This window comes from Physcomitrium patens, chromosome 22, assembly GCF_059467195.1.
Source record: "Physcomitrium patens ecotype Gransden chromosome 22, ASM5946719v1, whole genome shotgun sequence".
NCBI lineage: Eukaryota > Viridiplantae > Streptophyta > Bryopsida > Funariales > Funariaceae > Physcomitrium > Physcomitrium patens.
This window is the reverse complement of record NC_143431.1, coordinates 12329786-12345401: the sequence shown is the minus strand read 5'-3', so window position 1 is coordinate 12345401 and position 15616 is coordinate 12329786. Positions and strand designations below refer to the sequence as shown.

Sequence of the window (15616 nt, the reverse complement as noted above, 5' to 3'; positions counted from 1 at the left end):
GAAATTGCACATCCGTTTCGACAGAGACTCATTTCATTACACATCATCTGCCGACTTAACACTATTCCTCTTCATCCTCACTCGCTCACTGACTCCTTGTTCTCAACGTTCCTGAGTTGGACGAAACCCTAATATCGCACATCCAATAACGAATGATGCTCGTCATCCATGAGCACAGCGGAGTCGCCCATTCCAAGTCGGAATCTGACGGCTGTCTTGTATCGAGACCAACTTGGCGAAACCCTATTTACTCCGCTCCTTGTCCTCCCCAGGATCATTCGCTTCGTCTTCTAGAGTTTGCCCTAACTGGGTTTGTGTTCAATCTGTTCGATCGCGCAGAAGTTAGTGCTGTTTGTCGAATTTACATGGTTGGAGTGCTGCTGTGGTGCGATATTTACGATATCTATTGCTTCTCCCAGAGTGGGTGTTTGATACCTTTTGTGTTGAGCACATGCAACCATGTTTCATTAGTGGAGATGCGCTTCGTATCGGTTTGAGGTGAAACCGATGGCGATGCCTCTTATCTGTAAATGCTATGTCATTGCTGTTTTCGTGCAGTAGGAAGAACGATTCAATAGTCTGCAAGGATCCGTGTAATCGTCAGTGAGTGTTGTAACTTTGGCTGTTATAGTTTTGTTTTGATGGCTCTGTCGATAGGGGGTGTGCTGTGATGATTATGCAAACTTTCTGACACCTCTTGTATGAGAGCATCTACAGTGCTCGCTGAACGGGGATGCGTCTTTCTGAGCACATTGCTTGTATATTTCTTGGTTTTAATGCTGGATTCTCTGTCCCTTTTTGGGAGTCCCGAAAACGCAACTGTGACTCTCTTACGCTCGTTGTCACTTTTTAATGTGCTCTCCGTCTGGGGAAAGATGTAACAACTCGGGTCTTAGGCCTCTATCTCAGGTTATAAGTATCTTTTTTTGTTTTTTTGTTTTTTGTTTTTTTGTAGTGACTTAGTCGTATTCACTAGCCCTAAAACTGGGATCTGGTTTTAAAGCAGATGGAAGTACTGTCCCCAACTTGATGATTGTTTCTGCGAGCTCGAAATTCGAAACTCTGATTCGAATAGATGCCTGAGGTCGAAAAGTGTACACTCTTCACCACACAAGAAGGAAAAATAAACGAAATGTATTGGAATGATTGCAGAAGGAATGTACGCGAAGTTTGGAACGAGTCGGATCTACTTTGGCATGAATGTAGGTGATTGCGTCGTTCCCCTTACTACAATATGTGTCTAATCAGACTAAATCTTTTCTGATCATTGTGCTTTATCAACATCCTTAATCAGATCATCGGTATGTGATGAACTTGAAAAACATCTTCCCAATCGTCTCTCTGAAGGAACATGATCATGCAACATGCCTCCACTGAACCCGGAGTAATCGGACTCCAAGGAGTATGTAATATGCCTTCAAAACACGGAAGTAATAACAATGATTTTCTACTGATACAGTTTTATCTTGACCATCAATGTCCACTGTCTACTGTGCCCATGTCTGGCTGTGCAAACGCAATGTCCTTTGTAGTTGGCGCTCTAGCAAAAGTTGCAGTTGATCTTGTCAACCACAGTTCATTTGTCACCAAAATCTACATCCAAGTTCATGAGCGCTAAATCCTTCGAATGCCACCTATGAATCCATTGCTGGAGCATCTTCTGATGAAAAAGGTGTTCAATCTCGTACAGTGAAACTAATCTTACACACAATGTTCTACTTGTTGTGATACAGAAATTTCTGAGACGAAATGACCTTATGTGTATTTGTGTAAGCATGACACTCTACAGTAGAGTCTCAAGATTGTGGGTGAGAATGTTAGTAATGAATCAACAACTTCAACAACCTGACGAGTCTGCTTTCAACAGTACAACCATCTTTTATTCATTTTATGTTATTTGATGGCGGAACTGACAAATAACGTTGAAGTAGCATTGCCAAAACTGACATTCAAATGTTCATCGGCGAAGACCCTTCTGCCTCCACGAAATCATTTGTGAGATTTTCGATGTCTGTGCATACAAGAGAGTTGAACTACTGCCAAGGACTGTGGAACGTGGCACCATGATAATTCAAAGTTCTGTGACACCACTGCTAGAGACTGTGAAATGCGCTTTAGAATCATGCAGTTATTTTTGCACATTTATACATGAACTGTAGAACAATACATACGTCTAACAAAATTTTCTTTCTTAAAATCTGAATTTCATATTATAGTACGAGTGTAACAATGTTTTGTTTTGTTTTCTCTGTGAGGTTTACATTTCATAAATACAGAATGTTTTGCTACCTATGTGCAACTCTAACTGTCCGTCCACATCGTAATATTAACGAACAATGTGGAGGATATTAAATCAACTCACCTAAATCTTAAATTGACTCACATTTAGTGAAATACAATTCCTCCTTCTATCAAAATATATGTTAATTATTTTTTTATTATTTGACATCTTTAGATATTTCTCTTTTTGCTATACCTCTTTTGCTAATTCTTCTTCACAATTCAGCAACTGCCTTCTCTTCCCAAGAGTTCCATTCTCCTTCCCTCACCCCCTTGTATAATCATCACATCATCTAGAGCAAAATTGAGAGATCTATGAGAGTACATAGTCCTAGACAATGCAGGAGGAGCAAATAGAAGACAATTGGATCAATTTAAGTATGAAGTAGGTTAATTTAGTTTTGTTATAATAAATTAATGTTATAGATGTTAATATTTTGTTATAAATTAATTTAAGTATTGAACTTAGAATCTGGCAGATACATTATACACAATATAATTCTTTTTGAATATTATACTAATTTGTATGTATATAACATTGTCTTAATGTTTTGTTAATTTGAGGTTTAGTTGGTTGAATGATTTTAATGGAGATTATAAATAAATAAAAGTGCAAACATTATATGGTAATAAGAATGCAATAAAACTAATAGATTATATATATATATATATATATATATATTTTAAAAAATAAATTTATCAAAAATAAGTTTGAATTAATTAATTAATTAATTTCTAACCTACGTCTTTTAAATAAAATAAATTAAGTTTTTTAATATTTAGGCTGTGTTAACAAATCTCAATTGTCAAAAGATTTTGACAAGCAAAAATCATTGAAAGGATGAGAAGTATTATAAATCATTGTCTTTGTTTATTTAGATTAATATATGTCTATCTATACATATATCCGATGAAACATGACCCTTAAATAATTCAATCACCACCTCACAATCCACCGCAGAAGCCATGTTTAACTTGTACTGGACACAACTTGAAGTTCCTTTGATGAGACTTCAACTGAGCTTAACAAACTTAAAGCTGGGAGGTGACAATCTATGTGCAAAAGAAATCCCATAATTCAAACATTTAATGTCACATCATAATCACAGAGCATTCACGTATGACGAGTACCTCAAATAATACATTGAAGATCGTTAACAGTGGCTTCTCTTTTAACCTGGCAAAACTCATTTCTGTACACTTTATGAAAACTTAATAACACCTACACGTTCACCCTCGTCAATGGCCAGCAGCAGCTCATCAAAAGAAGTAATCTCCGAAAATATTCAGAATCTTCTATCAAAGATGATGAAATAAGAATCTCACTACAAAATGTTGTAAACCAAAGAATGGGACAAACTTCCCCTGTAGTACGTGATGGCTACAAAGCTGACTATCATAGTTAATTACACAGCAGATCACACTGGTGGCACAAAGTACTGTCTGAAGTGCATCAAGGCTTACGTTTCAGGTTGTAGTTGAAGAGAGGAGGACGACAAAGCCTTCATGTTGCACGAACAGGACTATAAGAACAATGACCAACGTCACGGTACCCACAAGTGCAGCGATTGCACAAGCTGCCAGACCTGGCCGTTCCCTGGGGTCGTTGTGCCGTTGGGTCCAGAAGAATCGAATCGTGGCATAGTACCATAACAAGGGGAAGATGAAGCCCATCAGAAACGAGAACCAGCCGATTCCGCAACCACAGCAAGGCAGAGGCCTGTCGTAGATGCCTGCGGAAGGGCATAGGTAAGGGCTGTTTTCTTCATCACCCGATAACGCTTCGTAGGGGCTGCCAACGATTCTCTGATTCCCTTTTTCCATGTTGCTGCCAGATGATTTGTATGCCATAAAATGACACAGAGTTAAACATTACCGAGCATTACATCTGTTTTTACCGTGTAAGCACATCTTTCAAGGTCCTCATCTCCAATTTTCTTCTGCCATACAAAAGGGAATGTCAGGGACTTGTTCTAAGAGGATTTATAAATCTGATATACCTGTCAATGTGCATTGCTGAAACGAAATTGGCTTTCAGATTGGTTGCGTTAGTGGAAGCTTATATTAAAAAAACAAACAGCAATTGAACAGCGAGAGACTTCAAGAGTATATCCATGTAGTGTACGTGCTTTTCACTGGGACTTAACATGTGATAGAGAATATCACTTCAGTGGAAACAAAGAATTCTTTTAGAATGCACGAGTTCTGATCAGACGATGTAGACAAAACCAACACGGACCATGTTACCACAAAAACTGAAAATAATTCTCGATCTGATTGTGCAGTAACACGCATACCATGCAGAAATCGCAAATTCAAACAGATCAAAATTCAATGTTTCAAAATCATAAATGAAGAGCCATTTCTTAGATGGAAAATGCACACACCTCCCCCAATTGCGCAAGAGTCTCAAATCACGCCAACCATCGCCATTGCCAATCCACGAATCCGTCCTTTCCAGCAATCCACAACCTGCCCTCACAGAACGAACCTCCAACTGCTCAGCTCCGAGATTCACTGTCGAAACCGTTGCCATTCGCGAAACCCACCGACCATCCACCCCCATCCACCAAACCCTGTCTCCCACAAAAACCCATCTCACAAGGCTTCGACGATCGAGTCTGCTCCCACGCCCAGCCGATCCAACAGACCCCAAAACCGACACTCAATCAAACCCTCACGGTCAGGACAAATTCCATCCGCCCACCACGTCGTCGTTTTCCCCCCCGACTGACCCTGCTCGTGGCAGGCTCACCGCGCCTCCGCCTGCCTGCGCCATCTGCGCCGTCTCCGGCACCCCGATCGCCGCCTCCGCCTATCGTGCGCCACTGTAGCATCATCCACGCAGGCGGGCAGTCAGTCAGGGTGCAGTGCCCTCATCGAACAAGAGAGATTGCGCGCAAGCAAATTGTGCACGCTACTCGGTTGCATCAGACTCTCCGCGCCACCGAAAAAGTCGATATGTGCCGGAAAAAAGGCACGAGGCACACAAAAGCTTTGCCCGGTCGTGTCTGATGTTCGGGGGGAGGAGGGGTCGGTTGATGGGTCCGCTGACATGGACCGACGTCGTGGCTGGCCCTATTGCCGCCTTCCAATTAGGAGCGTTGGCACCGAATCCCCCTCCTCCTTCGGATTGTGTTCCTTTGTCCTTTGCGTTGTCGCGTCCAATCGGTCCCTATAACCGTGGTATGTGATCGTATTACTCATACTGCATGTGCTAAAGTGTGTAAAAGTGGAGTTTTCACCTCATACTCTACTTCATATTGTAGTGCATGTAGTATCATATGGGTTCTAAATTATACACACACATATATATATATATATATTAATACCATGCTTACGAAGAGAAATCCATTATACATTTTTGCAACAATTTCATTTAGGTATTATAGAGAATAAATGGACAAATAAAAGGCTCAATGTTGTTTTAGGCTTGTTAATTTACGGAATTAAAATGAAGTTGAGGAAATTTGTCCAATTTTGATATGTGTCTAAGATTATGTATTAATACCATATATATCATATATGAGACAGATTTTTTTTAATGCATAAATATATAAATGTGATAAATGTATTGCATATCCAAATGTAATCAAGTTATTATTATTATTATTATTTTTGAAAGTAGTATTAATATTGAAATATAAAGAATCTATGGATGTCCACATTATAAATTGTAATGTAATTCATTCAATGGCTTTTGAAGGTGACATTCTTTGCTTATACTCAAACCAACATTTAAATTATCACAAGAGCCACACAAGTTGTATATGCTCAATTGTAATGTCTAACTGTCTTGTCATCTAACACCTCACAAGACTCAAATTTTTGTGCACCATTGTCTAGCTTTTTCAAGGCTAGATGAGAGGAATCTTCATGATGATATTAGTTCATCCCATGACCTCACCAATCTTATTAATGTCAACACCTCCATGTTCATAGCCTCATGTTAAACTTATGTAATGACTATGGCCACCTTTGGTGTAGTTGTCATAAAATATGGATACCCCTCATCAACACTCATTGTCACTAAAATTAGAACTCTATATATATATATATATACACACACACACACACACACATGTATATGACCACACTCAGCCCACTATACAAAGTGACAAATATGCACAAAGTCACCAACATTGAGACCCCAACACACCACAGAATGACCCTTTCACAAGTTGAAATGGTTACAATTCACAATGACTTCACCTTAATGACCATTCACCTACACAAGATGATACCTAATTTTAGGGGCCTGTGTGAGACATAATTCACAAAAATCGCCGACATTGAGACACACCACCCTACAACTTTTCATGGCTTGGAAGGGTTGTAATCCACAATGGTATCATCTTTGTGACTATTGACCAATGCAAAATGACCCCCAAATCTAGGGCTTGTGTGAGCCCTAATTCTTGGGCTTGCAAGTAAGTTTGTGCAAACTTCAAAGCTTGCTTTGACAGGTTCATAGTTAGAAGGCAGGGGGGAACAGATTCCAAGGTGAGTACATTTCCATAGTCATGATGGTGCTCAACCCCAAGGCAAAATCCCCATCTCTGCAGTCACAAAAAGTCTTTGGATTTTTCACTGCCTCAACTTTGGTTTTGCTGCTTTTGGAAAAGCAGATTTGGGTGGATTATAAGGCAACCCAACTGACACTTTCTTGCTGTGTTTAAGTAAATTGTGAGCTTGGATTGCTGTGTCCTGTTGCAGTGAGCTGACAGGTCTCCATTTCCCAAGGGCCATGGATTGAGCAAAAGATGGTGTTTGTCAATTTCATGGAGGCAGTGCAAAGAAAGGGTCATAAATAAGGTGAAAAGGCGTTTAGGGTTTCTCAGATATTGGGTGGCATGTGGTGTACCTCAGTACATATATGATATTCAATCCTGTCAGAAACATGTATTGTGAATGAATGAGCAAAGTGGTATCAGTTGAAGAATGTTTCATGATCTTGTGGATTTTCTGACATGACAACTTTTACTGTTACTTTTGATATATATTTTTGGATTTGAGATATGAAAAACTTGATTGTCACTGTACAAGCTCTCTTTACAAGCTTTTGGGAAATGATTGGATTTACTTTTGATTATTTGGAGGATTTCTGTTGGCCATGCACATCAACCTTGAATACTGACATTATCTGTGCACAGAGAATGCTTTTGCATACCCACAATAATAAGTTTTTTTTGATAATATTATTATTCTGAAACCACTGGTAAAAGATTCCCCATGTTTCTTAACACGTTTAACACAATGTCTGTGTAAAGGGATCAGCAGAGCACACAATACACAACGCTCAATACTGAACATACAAAAAACAAATTAGCCAGAGGAAAAATCTCGTTATGATTACACACGGCATACTTCTCAGTTTGATTGATATTGCTTTAAAATACAGGTTCTCGCCTTTGATTGAATCACAGGAACAAAACACTGGTCACTGAGATAAGCCAAGAGAAGTGAGGAAGGGGAAGACTAATTCACAAATAAATGAGAGCAAGCAGCCAGTCGTCTTTGATGGCATGCTGCATTTTATTAGAAAAAGAGATTGAAAATCTGTGCAGGTCAGAGTTTTCTTGCCTCTAAAGGGATCTCAGATGGCAGGTCACCTAATGACTGATTTTTCATAACTTTCTTCTACTAAACAAAAAACCAGCTGTCGGCAGGACTATGAGCACAGCCTCTAGCCAGGCAGCTGCAGGATGAACATTAACAATCTGTCCAAACCTTTTGAAAAATACATAACAAACGGTTGAACTTTAAGTGTATCAAGCCGTGGGTTGAATTCTATCTTAAACTCTTCAAGGTCATTCAGCAAGTATCATGGATTTCATGGCCTGCTGGTGACAAGGTAAGGATGCCGCGATGTTTGTGAGAGTTTTCTCTACTTTTTCTTTTTTTCTTTTTTTTTGATGTGGGCAATGCATAATAGCGCGTTGCAATCCAGCTGCTGGAAGTACCCTTTCTCTACAAATCAACTAACATAACCGCGGGGTTGCCTCAGAAAGGACCGTCTATCGCTATCCTGAACTCTTAAAACGAAAGCCCAAAGCTCTAGAAATTACAAATCGCAAACTGCGAAAATGTATAACAAAAAAATGACCTCGATTATTCAAAAAGAATTATAAGATTCTAAGCTTGGGCAAACACTCCTAGGGCAGATAGAATTTCTGGGGCAAAAGTTTGATGCAATCTTGTGCCATCCACCGAGTTACTTACAGGGCATGTCGCTCCAGCACATTCTCATGCGCGCTGCGCGCACGAGTAAGCTTGCCGACGACGCCAGACGATTTCATCTCCTCAATGAGTGAGCTCTTTGTAAGCCTCAATTGCTCCCCACACTGCTTTGCCATGGACGGGAAGACCAACCTATTCTTCTGCCAGTGACAGCTGCGGGGACGTATGGTTGGTGAAGCCGGGACTGGATCGATCTTCCTGTCGTAAGTTGACAGCCACTTCGAGCTCATGTAGTTGAGCGTGCGCCACGGAGGGAGATGCATGTCGCTCTGTTTCAAGGATGCTTTTGCAGCCTCCGACATGAACTCCAAAATTTGTTGAAGCTTGGAGGTGGAGCCGACAAAGATGGCAGGGAGAATCTTCAAAGCAGCTTCGTATTGCTGGGTGGGTCTTGCAATCTCGAACTGAACTTGGAAGTCTACGTCCACAATGAGCCGTTCCTTTAGCTGGCCGTCATCAAAGACGACGTCAATGTACTCGTATTCGCCTACAGAAATGAAACAGAAGCAGGCGTGTGAGTGTTCAGACACAGAGTTCGGTCACATCTTTGCGCAAAGTTCTTGAGAAAAATCACTATTAGAAGCGGATACACTCCTGCTCATTATCGCATTTGAATGATATCAGTAGGAGAATTCAGGGAATGGATTAGAGTGTGGTGGATACCTCCAGGGACGCGGCCGGAGCTTAGCCACTTAGACTTGCACACAGAAGCATCATGCCCAGATAACTTGAGATGCCTGACGACAAACCGCTTCACGCACCCTCCTTTGCAATCAGAGCCGTCAGGCCCACAAACAAGGTCGGAATCCCCCTTCATGGAAAGCAGGAGCAGCTTCACCTCAGTTAGGAGCTCCCGTTCCAGCGCGCTGTATTGCGAAATCCGCATCTGCAGATACCACGAATATGGTACATCAGATCTACGCTCACACGTCCATATATCAAACATCGCAGACCACGATCCCGGACCAAGATTTTAGGTGCAATGGTGGTCTAAAGTACAGACCCCAGAATTGCTGTAAACAGTTACCGCACCTGAAAGGTTTCAGTGACCTTCTTGCCAGACGTAGACCCATCGCTATCTACTCCCTCTGTGTGGTCCAAAGGATCGTTCTCGATAAAATCGTGCACCATGGCCTGGAGGTCGTCACTCTCATTGCTACCGTAGCACGCTGGCACTGCGGGCATTGCGGGAGCTGCAGGCGCTGTGCTCAAGTGTCTCACGCCCAGATAATTGTTCCTCAGTTTGAGCCACTGGGATGGGCGAAACACTGCTTGCCGGGTGGTTGTCGGCCTTCGGTGGATGATCGACTTCTCTCGATCCCATGAATATTGCTGCCCCATGGCAGAGGTGTGCATGTCAGCATGGTAGATAGAGTTCGTGTACGAACTTATGTTCTGCGGTCTACGAAGACCCGGCATCGCAGGACTACCAATGGTGGTGCTCGATCCTGTGCTGATTCTCAAATTCTCCAAACAGCGCAATTAACAGAATCCCGGGAGCTGCAAGATGATGTCGTACAGATTCTCTAATTTCTACAGTACCCCTTCCAAGGCTTCCTCTCTCAGTGTGCATACGAGAGAAAGGAAACCCAATTAAGATTGGTGAATTCACGCAAAGGAAATTTCAAGGTAACTGTTGAACTCAAAAATAAACAACATCAGACTCCGCTCCCGCTGAATCGTGACACCCGAAATTCACCCTCGCCGTTTTGGTTTCGTTGTTGTGGTTCTATGTTCAATACGCTCGTGATGGGGGATCACGACAGAAGGTATTGAGGTAGCGACGAAGCCACGCCCTCTCGCACGGATAGAGTCAGGAAGAGTACCGATGAATAAGTGACGCTCTCCTTTACCTGAATAACTCAGTAGATTCCTCATTCACCACCCTGTATATCTCTCTCGTTCTCTCTTTCTCTCTCTCTCTCTCTCTCTCTCTCTCCACCCACGAACATCGCCACGTTCACACTCCTTACACACCCTCACTCACTCAGCAACGCCCAATGTTTATACACAGGAATGCAACCAGAGAATCCCACTTCACTAATTGACGTCAACAATTAAGAACCAGAAAATCTATCCTCCACCGCAACAAAACTTATCAAACCAGAATGAAATATAGAGAGCACTCTCATACAAGAGCCCTAGCCCATCGGTCCCCGCGCAAACACAACAACTGGCGACCAGGAGGAAGAAAAAACTAAACTACAAAGAATCAAAGAAAGAAAAACTCGTGTAGCAACCACGACTTGTTTACAGCAACGAAATCCCAAACAAAACCTCTATTGCTCCGAAACTATTATCAGAATCGGGGGACTGCCCGCACCACACACCCAATTCCCAAGTGCAATAAGGCACCCGATTGCGACAAGGTGTGCAGCAGGGCGGTATGTACGTGGCGTCAAGTCTGCGTCAGTTGTCCGCTGCAAGCATGTGAAGAAGGAGATGGAGGGCAATGTCGACACAGCAAGTCCAGGGAACCGAGCATGCGAGGCTTTTTCCTTTTGTAGGTCGAGATAACAGAAAGTTCAGCGTACAATACAATGAAGCAGATAGGTACTGTATCGTAGCCATATTTAGTATCTGCGACCATCCTCGCAGGAGAAATTTCAACACACGGGTAACGGTCGCGGGCGCCTCAACCGTGCTTCACAAAAGAGCGACGGGTCCTCCGTCCTTCGTAACTGAATCTGCAATAAAGGACCCAGTTGTGCATTTGTAACGTACATCGTCTTCTCGTCGACAGACGGCGATCCGGAGTCGGTCCCTGTGAAGTTCATTCCTTGGTGCATGGTCAAGCCGAGGGGTAAGCTCGTGGTGTCGCGTGGGTTAGCTCACCTAATGTTATGAGGAAGCTGGGATTGCAGCCGTGGAGCTGCGGGTGCACGCTCATGGGGCCCTTCACCAACCCCCAGCAGTGCATTCGGCGCAGGGCGAGCTATCTTGGCCCTCTTTTTCATCGCCCCCGGGAGGGCTCTGTTGGGGGATTGGCGTGGCGTCAGAATCAAGCGCGCTCCGTTCTAGTTTCCGCTCGGCAGGTGAGCTTCTCGTTCGCTTCGACTTTACTCACCTAGTTAGCGTGTTGGCATTCTGTTGTGGGCTCGTTACGGCAACAGGTTGGGTGGGTTCTTGGATTTTGGAGAAATTGAGCGTGATTGCCAATCTGTTGTTGCGCGTGAAGCAATTGAAGTGAGTGGGGTGCGGTTTTAGCAAGGATTTCTACTTTACTTTCGTATTATTTTATTAAATGTGTGTATATATATACTTCAATATCCGCCTCCCCCGGGATGACTAGCCTAGACCTAAACCCTGATTCAATGAGCGAAAGTAGGGTTTACCCCCTGCCTGCATTACTAACGAATAGTGCCAAGCGATCGCATCTGTCCTCATTGACGCTGGATAATGATGAGTTCGCTTTCAACACTGATTTCAAACCTCGTTCTTAAGTTGCATGTGGAAGCTCTTGTTCAGCATTAATTTGGAATTAGGTTAGGTTGGAAACGTAAGTATCGAAATGTATCATATGACGAAGAGTACGACGGAGAGTGAGAAGTTCCTTGAATACTGTAGGGAAGCAGAGAGACAGAGTGTGAAGAGGTTTATGGCTGGGACCAAATCCTTGCCAGGCCATGGCTGCTGTCCAATGCGGCGACCAAGACGACGAAAGTGGGGTTTAGGGAAGGGCGATGGCGAGTGGACGAAATAGGAGATTTTTCGGGCCCTTGTTTTCACGTAATTCGAGACGACTTGCTTCATCCTATGATGGGAGGCAACAAGCTTCGGAAACTGGATGCAATTATTCCACTTCTTCAAGCGCATGAAGTCACTGATGTTGTGAGTCGTCCAGCTCCTGAATTGTACCTCCAATTTCTGTGTGCAACTTCAGAGCTTCTGCTATTTCTACAATTGGAGTTGCCATTTGAAAGCTACTCAGATCAAGTGTACGAGAAGCACCAATCTTATTTTTTAGTTATTTTTTTCGAACTACCGTACTGCCCCTGTAAGATTTGCTTACCCTTGGACTGACATAATAGACTTTTCTGAAGCAAGTAACCTGTTTCCTGGACACATGGTGGGATTTTTAACAGGTCACGTGCGGAGGTTGTCAAAGTGCACACACGGCTGCCGTAGGTGTGTGTCCTGTACTTCCGTCGTTAACGATCCCTTACTAACTTCAAATGATATTCGAGGTACTGAGAGCCGACACTGTGTTGTGGATGAGGCGACTGAAATCCTCGGTGGCTTACAGCTGTTGCATGCGCGGAGGTTGGCATGAAGGCTCACTTGTTGCTTCGAGGAGAGAGGCCAGCTATTCCAACAGGGTATAATCTAGTGGCCGGAATGTATGGCTATGTTACATACATCCCTCGTTCAGAATATGCTGACAGGCACGCGATGCTTCACAAGTACGCCTTACAAGTTGCTGGTGATCCTTCTTGCGTCATCTCTATACATCACAAAATATTAAATGAATCTTCATTTTCTGGTTGGAAAATGGTTCCGGGTGAGGTTGCAAGTGGAAACGGAAGGAAAGTGGCAATTTTGAACGAAGGTGCTGGTGATTGCCATGCTTTGCCAGGTTCGGAAGCCAACCCATTGTTTCGATGGATTATGTGTTCTAAAGCATGCAAACTTGAATTCTTGGAGCTGAGTTACTAAAAACTAGTTATGCATCTTATGCAGTAGCTATTATTTTGATTTTGATTTTGGTGTTGGTTTTGATTTTTCCCCCTCTCCTCTTGTAGTGGTTGTGACTGAAAGAATGTCGTAACTTCAATTCCCAGGATTGATTCGGCTGGTGGATTACTTGTCGCATCCATCTAAATTTGGAAAGAAAGAGCGTCTGCATGTCATTGTCGACAGTGGCACTGGGACCACAGCCGTCGGGCTGGCTCTTGGCATTGCTCTCAAGAGGTAGGTGGCATCTTCTCCTCTTCTAAATACCATGCTTTCATTTTAATGCTCATGTTGTTGGTTGGATGAATATGTCAGCTTATTGGATGATTGAAACAGTTAAATTTTCCTCCGCAGACTACCTTGGAAAGTGGTGGGCGTGATGCTTGCAGATACTCGTGAAGGTTACGAGAAGCAGGCTGATAGACTACTCGCTGAGTTCGCCCACGAATATCATGGGCACACATGGGAGGTGGAGTTGTGTCAAAAAGGCTCCGACCTTCCGATACTCTGGCAAGAGCGATGCCAACCTCGTAAGTAAGTAGGTTACTATGGATAGATTTTAGAAGCTGAAGCCAACCAATCGTCACCATTGTTTAAGCAATGGTGTAGGTCTGTATCTGGTTCCTAGAAACTGATTATTTACACTATTGATCTCAGTACTCAGGGCTTTTTTATTCTCTTGTGCATGATGACAGATTTGGTCGAATATTACGTGGTGAGATAGAAATTTGCCAACGTGTTGCACGAGAGACGGGCATTTTATTAGACCCTATCTACACTCTTGCGGGGTGGGAGTCGGCCAACAAACTGTGTCATAGCGCAGCTGGTGACGACGCTGAAGAAGTAGTGTTGCTGCACACAGGTGGGACACTGGGCTTATTTGGGCTAGCCCAGAGGTACCCTCTTCAATTTTAAATCAGACTGGGAGAGAATCATCGAGCTCCACGAGACCCTAAAACGTAGGCCTGCTGTTCAAAGCTTTGGGGAGCTTTCTGGAAGGTTAGCCTCCCATATACCCTTGTTTAGGGAACCGCCTGATATCTCTCAAAAGTTTCAATCTGAGCATCAGTATTTGAGCTTTTCCTCTTCTGTGGGAGCTTCAGTCTCCATCCGACATCACTGGGCACCATGTCATGATTATTCGAGCTGGACGTGTTCTCCTCCTACACGACTTGTGCGTGGAAGTTGCGTATGGTTTGCGAGATGTCTCAGTTTCTACAGCGACCCATGAACTGATGCTTTGCGGGTCACCCGCTAATGTGACCTGTGAGTTAGGGGAGGTGGCCCCCCAATCTCTCTAATAATGCATGCTCTTTGTATGATGAACCGAGGGTAAGTTGGTGGGGCCTTCAAACTGCAGGAGTGTGCATATGAATTGATTGCTGCTAGCTAGAATACTATAATGGTTGAATCTAGCACTTCATTCTTCCTCATTTATGGCCTTGCAGGAACCCTGTCTTATACAGTGATTGGTCCGATACGTCACTGTGAAATACAGTAGAAAAGTAAAAAGACAACAATACTAGTGTAGGCTCATATCATGATCGAGAAATGGCTGGATTGGTCACTTGGGTCTCAATAAGTACATTCCATCAACCAGTTTCCTTTTGATTAGCATGTTGTGGAATTGCTTGTTTGGGTATGTGTTGTGTCCAGATTGATGTAATATGTGCCTAGGTAGCCAAATATGTTACATGTAGAGTATATGCACAATGTATGTTGTAATCTTTGATTTATAAAAATGTATCCAACATTTTCCTTATCTACTTTCCTTGGTATGGCTTCAGAAATTTACTGATTATAAGTGGGAGATATAGCCTGTGAAAGATTTAAGTTATGCATGGATGGTTAAGATAGAGGTGCTTTACAAATGATTAAAATGTCAACATAAACGCAAATTAAATATGGCAAAAAATAATTGTATGGTCCCTAAGAGTATAGGTATTTTCATGTATTCATAACCAAACATTGAAAATTAGGTGTAACTAAAAACTAATTGAATGTGTTTGATAATTTTTTTAAAAAAACAGAAAGATATCCTAGTGATTTTCACACATTAAGTTTTTTGTGTTTATTTATTTATTTTAAATGAAGTTGTATGTTACACACAATCAAATAAAAAACTGGTTTGCAGAATTGATTAATTCAACATTTATTCAAAAAAAATTCAATTAAGTCAAGAACCCTGTAATAATAAATAAATGATAAGAGCCTCATAAATGATGCTTGTTATTATATACTATTTTTATTAACCTGTTCATAAAGTATTATTATTGTCATATGCGTTCTTGTATATGTATATATATATATATATATATACATAAGAATGGATTAAATTGTTTTAACTGGTTTATAGCCCCACTTCTCGCAGGGCTGGAGGGTGGAAATCAATTCACTGGTGCAAGCAATCCCTTCAGAGCAG

General features: G+C 42.4%; 4 protein-coding genes and 1 non-coding gene across 9 annotated transcripts; 3 read left to right on the top strand and 2 right to left on the bottom strand.

Annotated features, from left to right (window-relative positions):
* The first annotated feature begins 155 nt into the window (after nucleotides 1–155).
* On the top strand, nucleotides 156–2292 carry LOC112274768 (uncharacterized). Its single transcript, XM_073530160.1, has 3 exons — nucleotides 156–420; nucleotides 1153–1202; nucleotides 1734–2292. The coding sequence occupies exons 1-3, from the start codon at nucleotides 156–158 to the stop codon at nucleotides 1899–1901; spliced, it is 483 nt and encodes a 160-aa protein (XP_073386261.1). The 3' UTR covers nucleotides 1902–2292.
* LOC112275413 (small nucleolar RNA snoR1) lies at nucleotides 664–750 on the top strand. The gene has a single exon (XR_002967726.1). It is a non-coding gene; the product is annotated as a small nucleolar RNA snoR1 (small nucleolar RNA).
* Nucleotides 2293–3429: 1137 nt separating the features above from the next.
* On the bottom strand, nucleotides 3430–5247 carry LOC112274805 (uncharacterized). Of its 2 annotated transcripts, none has more exons than XM_024504573.3 (2): nucleotides 4668–5247; nucleotides 3430–4220 (listed from the first exon to the last, which is right to left on the bottom strand). In XM_024504573.3, the coding sequence occupies exon 2, from the start codon at nucleotides 4129–4131 to the stop codon at nucleotides 3748–3750; it is 384 nt and encodes a 127-aa protein (XP_024360341.1). In that variant the 5' UTR covers nucleotides 4132–4220; nucleotides 4668–5247; the 3' UTR covers nucleotides 3430–3747. Both variants share the same exon structure in this region, with proteins under 2 accessions (XP_024360341.1, XP_090102332.1).
* Nucleotides 5248–7762: 2515 nt separating this feature from the next.
* Nucleotides 7763–10820, bottom strand: LOC112275223 (uncharacterized). The gene is made up of 3 exons (XM_024505393.3): nucleotides 9553–10820; nucleotides 9184–9406; nucleotides 7763–9007 (listed from the first exon to the last, which is right to left on the bottom strand). The coding sequence occupies exons 1-3, from the start codon at nucleotides 9937–9939 to the stop codon at nucleotides 8499–8501; spliced, it is 1119 nt and encodes a 372-aa protein (XP_024361161.1). The 5' UTR covers nucleotides 9940–10820; the 3' UTR covers nucleotides 7763–8498.
* A 169-nt stretch (nucleotides 10821–10989) lies between these two features.
* On the top strand, nucleotides 10990–14956 carry LOC112275222 (D-cysteine desulfhydrase 2, mitochondrial). Of its 4 annotated transcripts, none has more exons than XM_024505391.3 (7): nucleotides 10990–11555; nucleotides 12088–12351; nucleotides 12606–12648; nucleotides 12767–13096; nucleotides 13302–13431; nucleotides 13549–13728; nucleotides 13890–14956. In XM_024505391.3, exons 1-7 carry the CDS (start codon nucleotides 11364–11366, stop codon nucleotides 14107–14109), a joined length of 1359 nt encoding a protein of 452 aa, XP_024361159.1. In that variant the 5' UTR covers nucleotides 10990–11363; the 3' UTR covers nucleotides 14110–14956. The 4 variants fall into 4 exon arrangements, 2 of the variants coding, with proteins under 2 accessions (XP_024361159.1, XP_024361160.1); XM_024505392.3 differs by having other exon boundaries at nucleotides 11217–11555; nucleotides 13549–13724; XR_016499981.1 differs by having other exon boundaries at nucleotides 11227–11555; nucleotides 13584–13724.
* The last annotated feature ends 660 nt before the right edge of the window (nucleotides 14957–15616 follow it).

Coding starts and splice junctions, on each gene's coding strand:
- LOC112274805 (XM_024504573.3), bottom strand. CDS start 4,131: ATGGCATACAAATCATCTGGCAGCAACATGGAAAAAGGGAATCAGAGA.
- LOC112275223 (XM_024505393.3), bottom strand. CDS start 9,939: ATGCCGGGTCTTCGTAGACCGCAGAACATAAGTTCGTACACGAACTCT. Junction 9,407..9,552: donor AGGTCACTGAAACCTTTCAG/GTGCGGTAACTG, acceptor TGGTATCTGCAG/ATGCGGATTTCGCAATACAG. Junction 9,008..9,183: donor CTCCGGCCGCGTCCCTGGAG/GTATCCACCACA, acceptor TCATTTCTGTAG/GCGAATACGAGTACATTGAC.
- LOC112274768 (XM_073530160.1), top strand. CDS start 156: ATGCTCGTCATCCATGAGCACAGCGGAGTCGCCCATTCCAAGTCGGAA. Junction 421..1,152: donor TATCTATTGCTTCTCCCAGA/GTGGGTGTTTGA, acceptor GAATGATTGCAG/AAGGAATGTACGCGAAGTTT. Junction 1,203..1,733: donor GGATCTACTTTGGCATGAAT/GTAGGTGATTGC, acceptor GTTGTGATACAG/AAATTTCTGAGACGAAATGA.
- LOC112275222 (XM_024505391.3), top strand. CDS start 11,364: ATGAGGAAGCTGGGATTGCAGCCGTGGAGCTGCGGGTGCACGCTCATG. Junction 11,556..12,087: donor TTCTAGTTTCCGCTCGGCAG/GTGAGCTTCTCG, acceptor TGAATACTGTAG/GGAAGCAGAGAGACAGAGTG. Junction 13,729..13,889: donor GAGCGATGCCAACCTCGTAA/GTAAGTAGGTTA, acceptor GCATGATGACAG/ATTTGGTCGAATATTACGTG.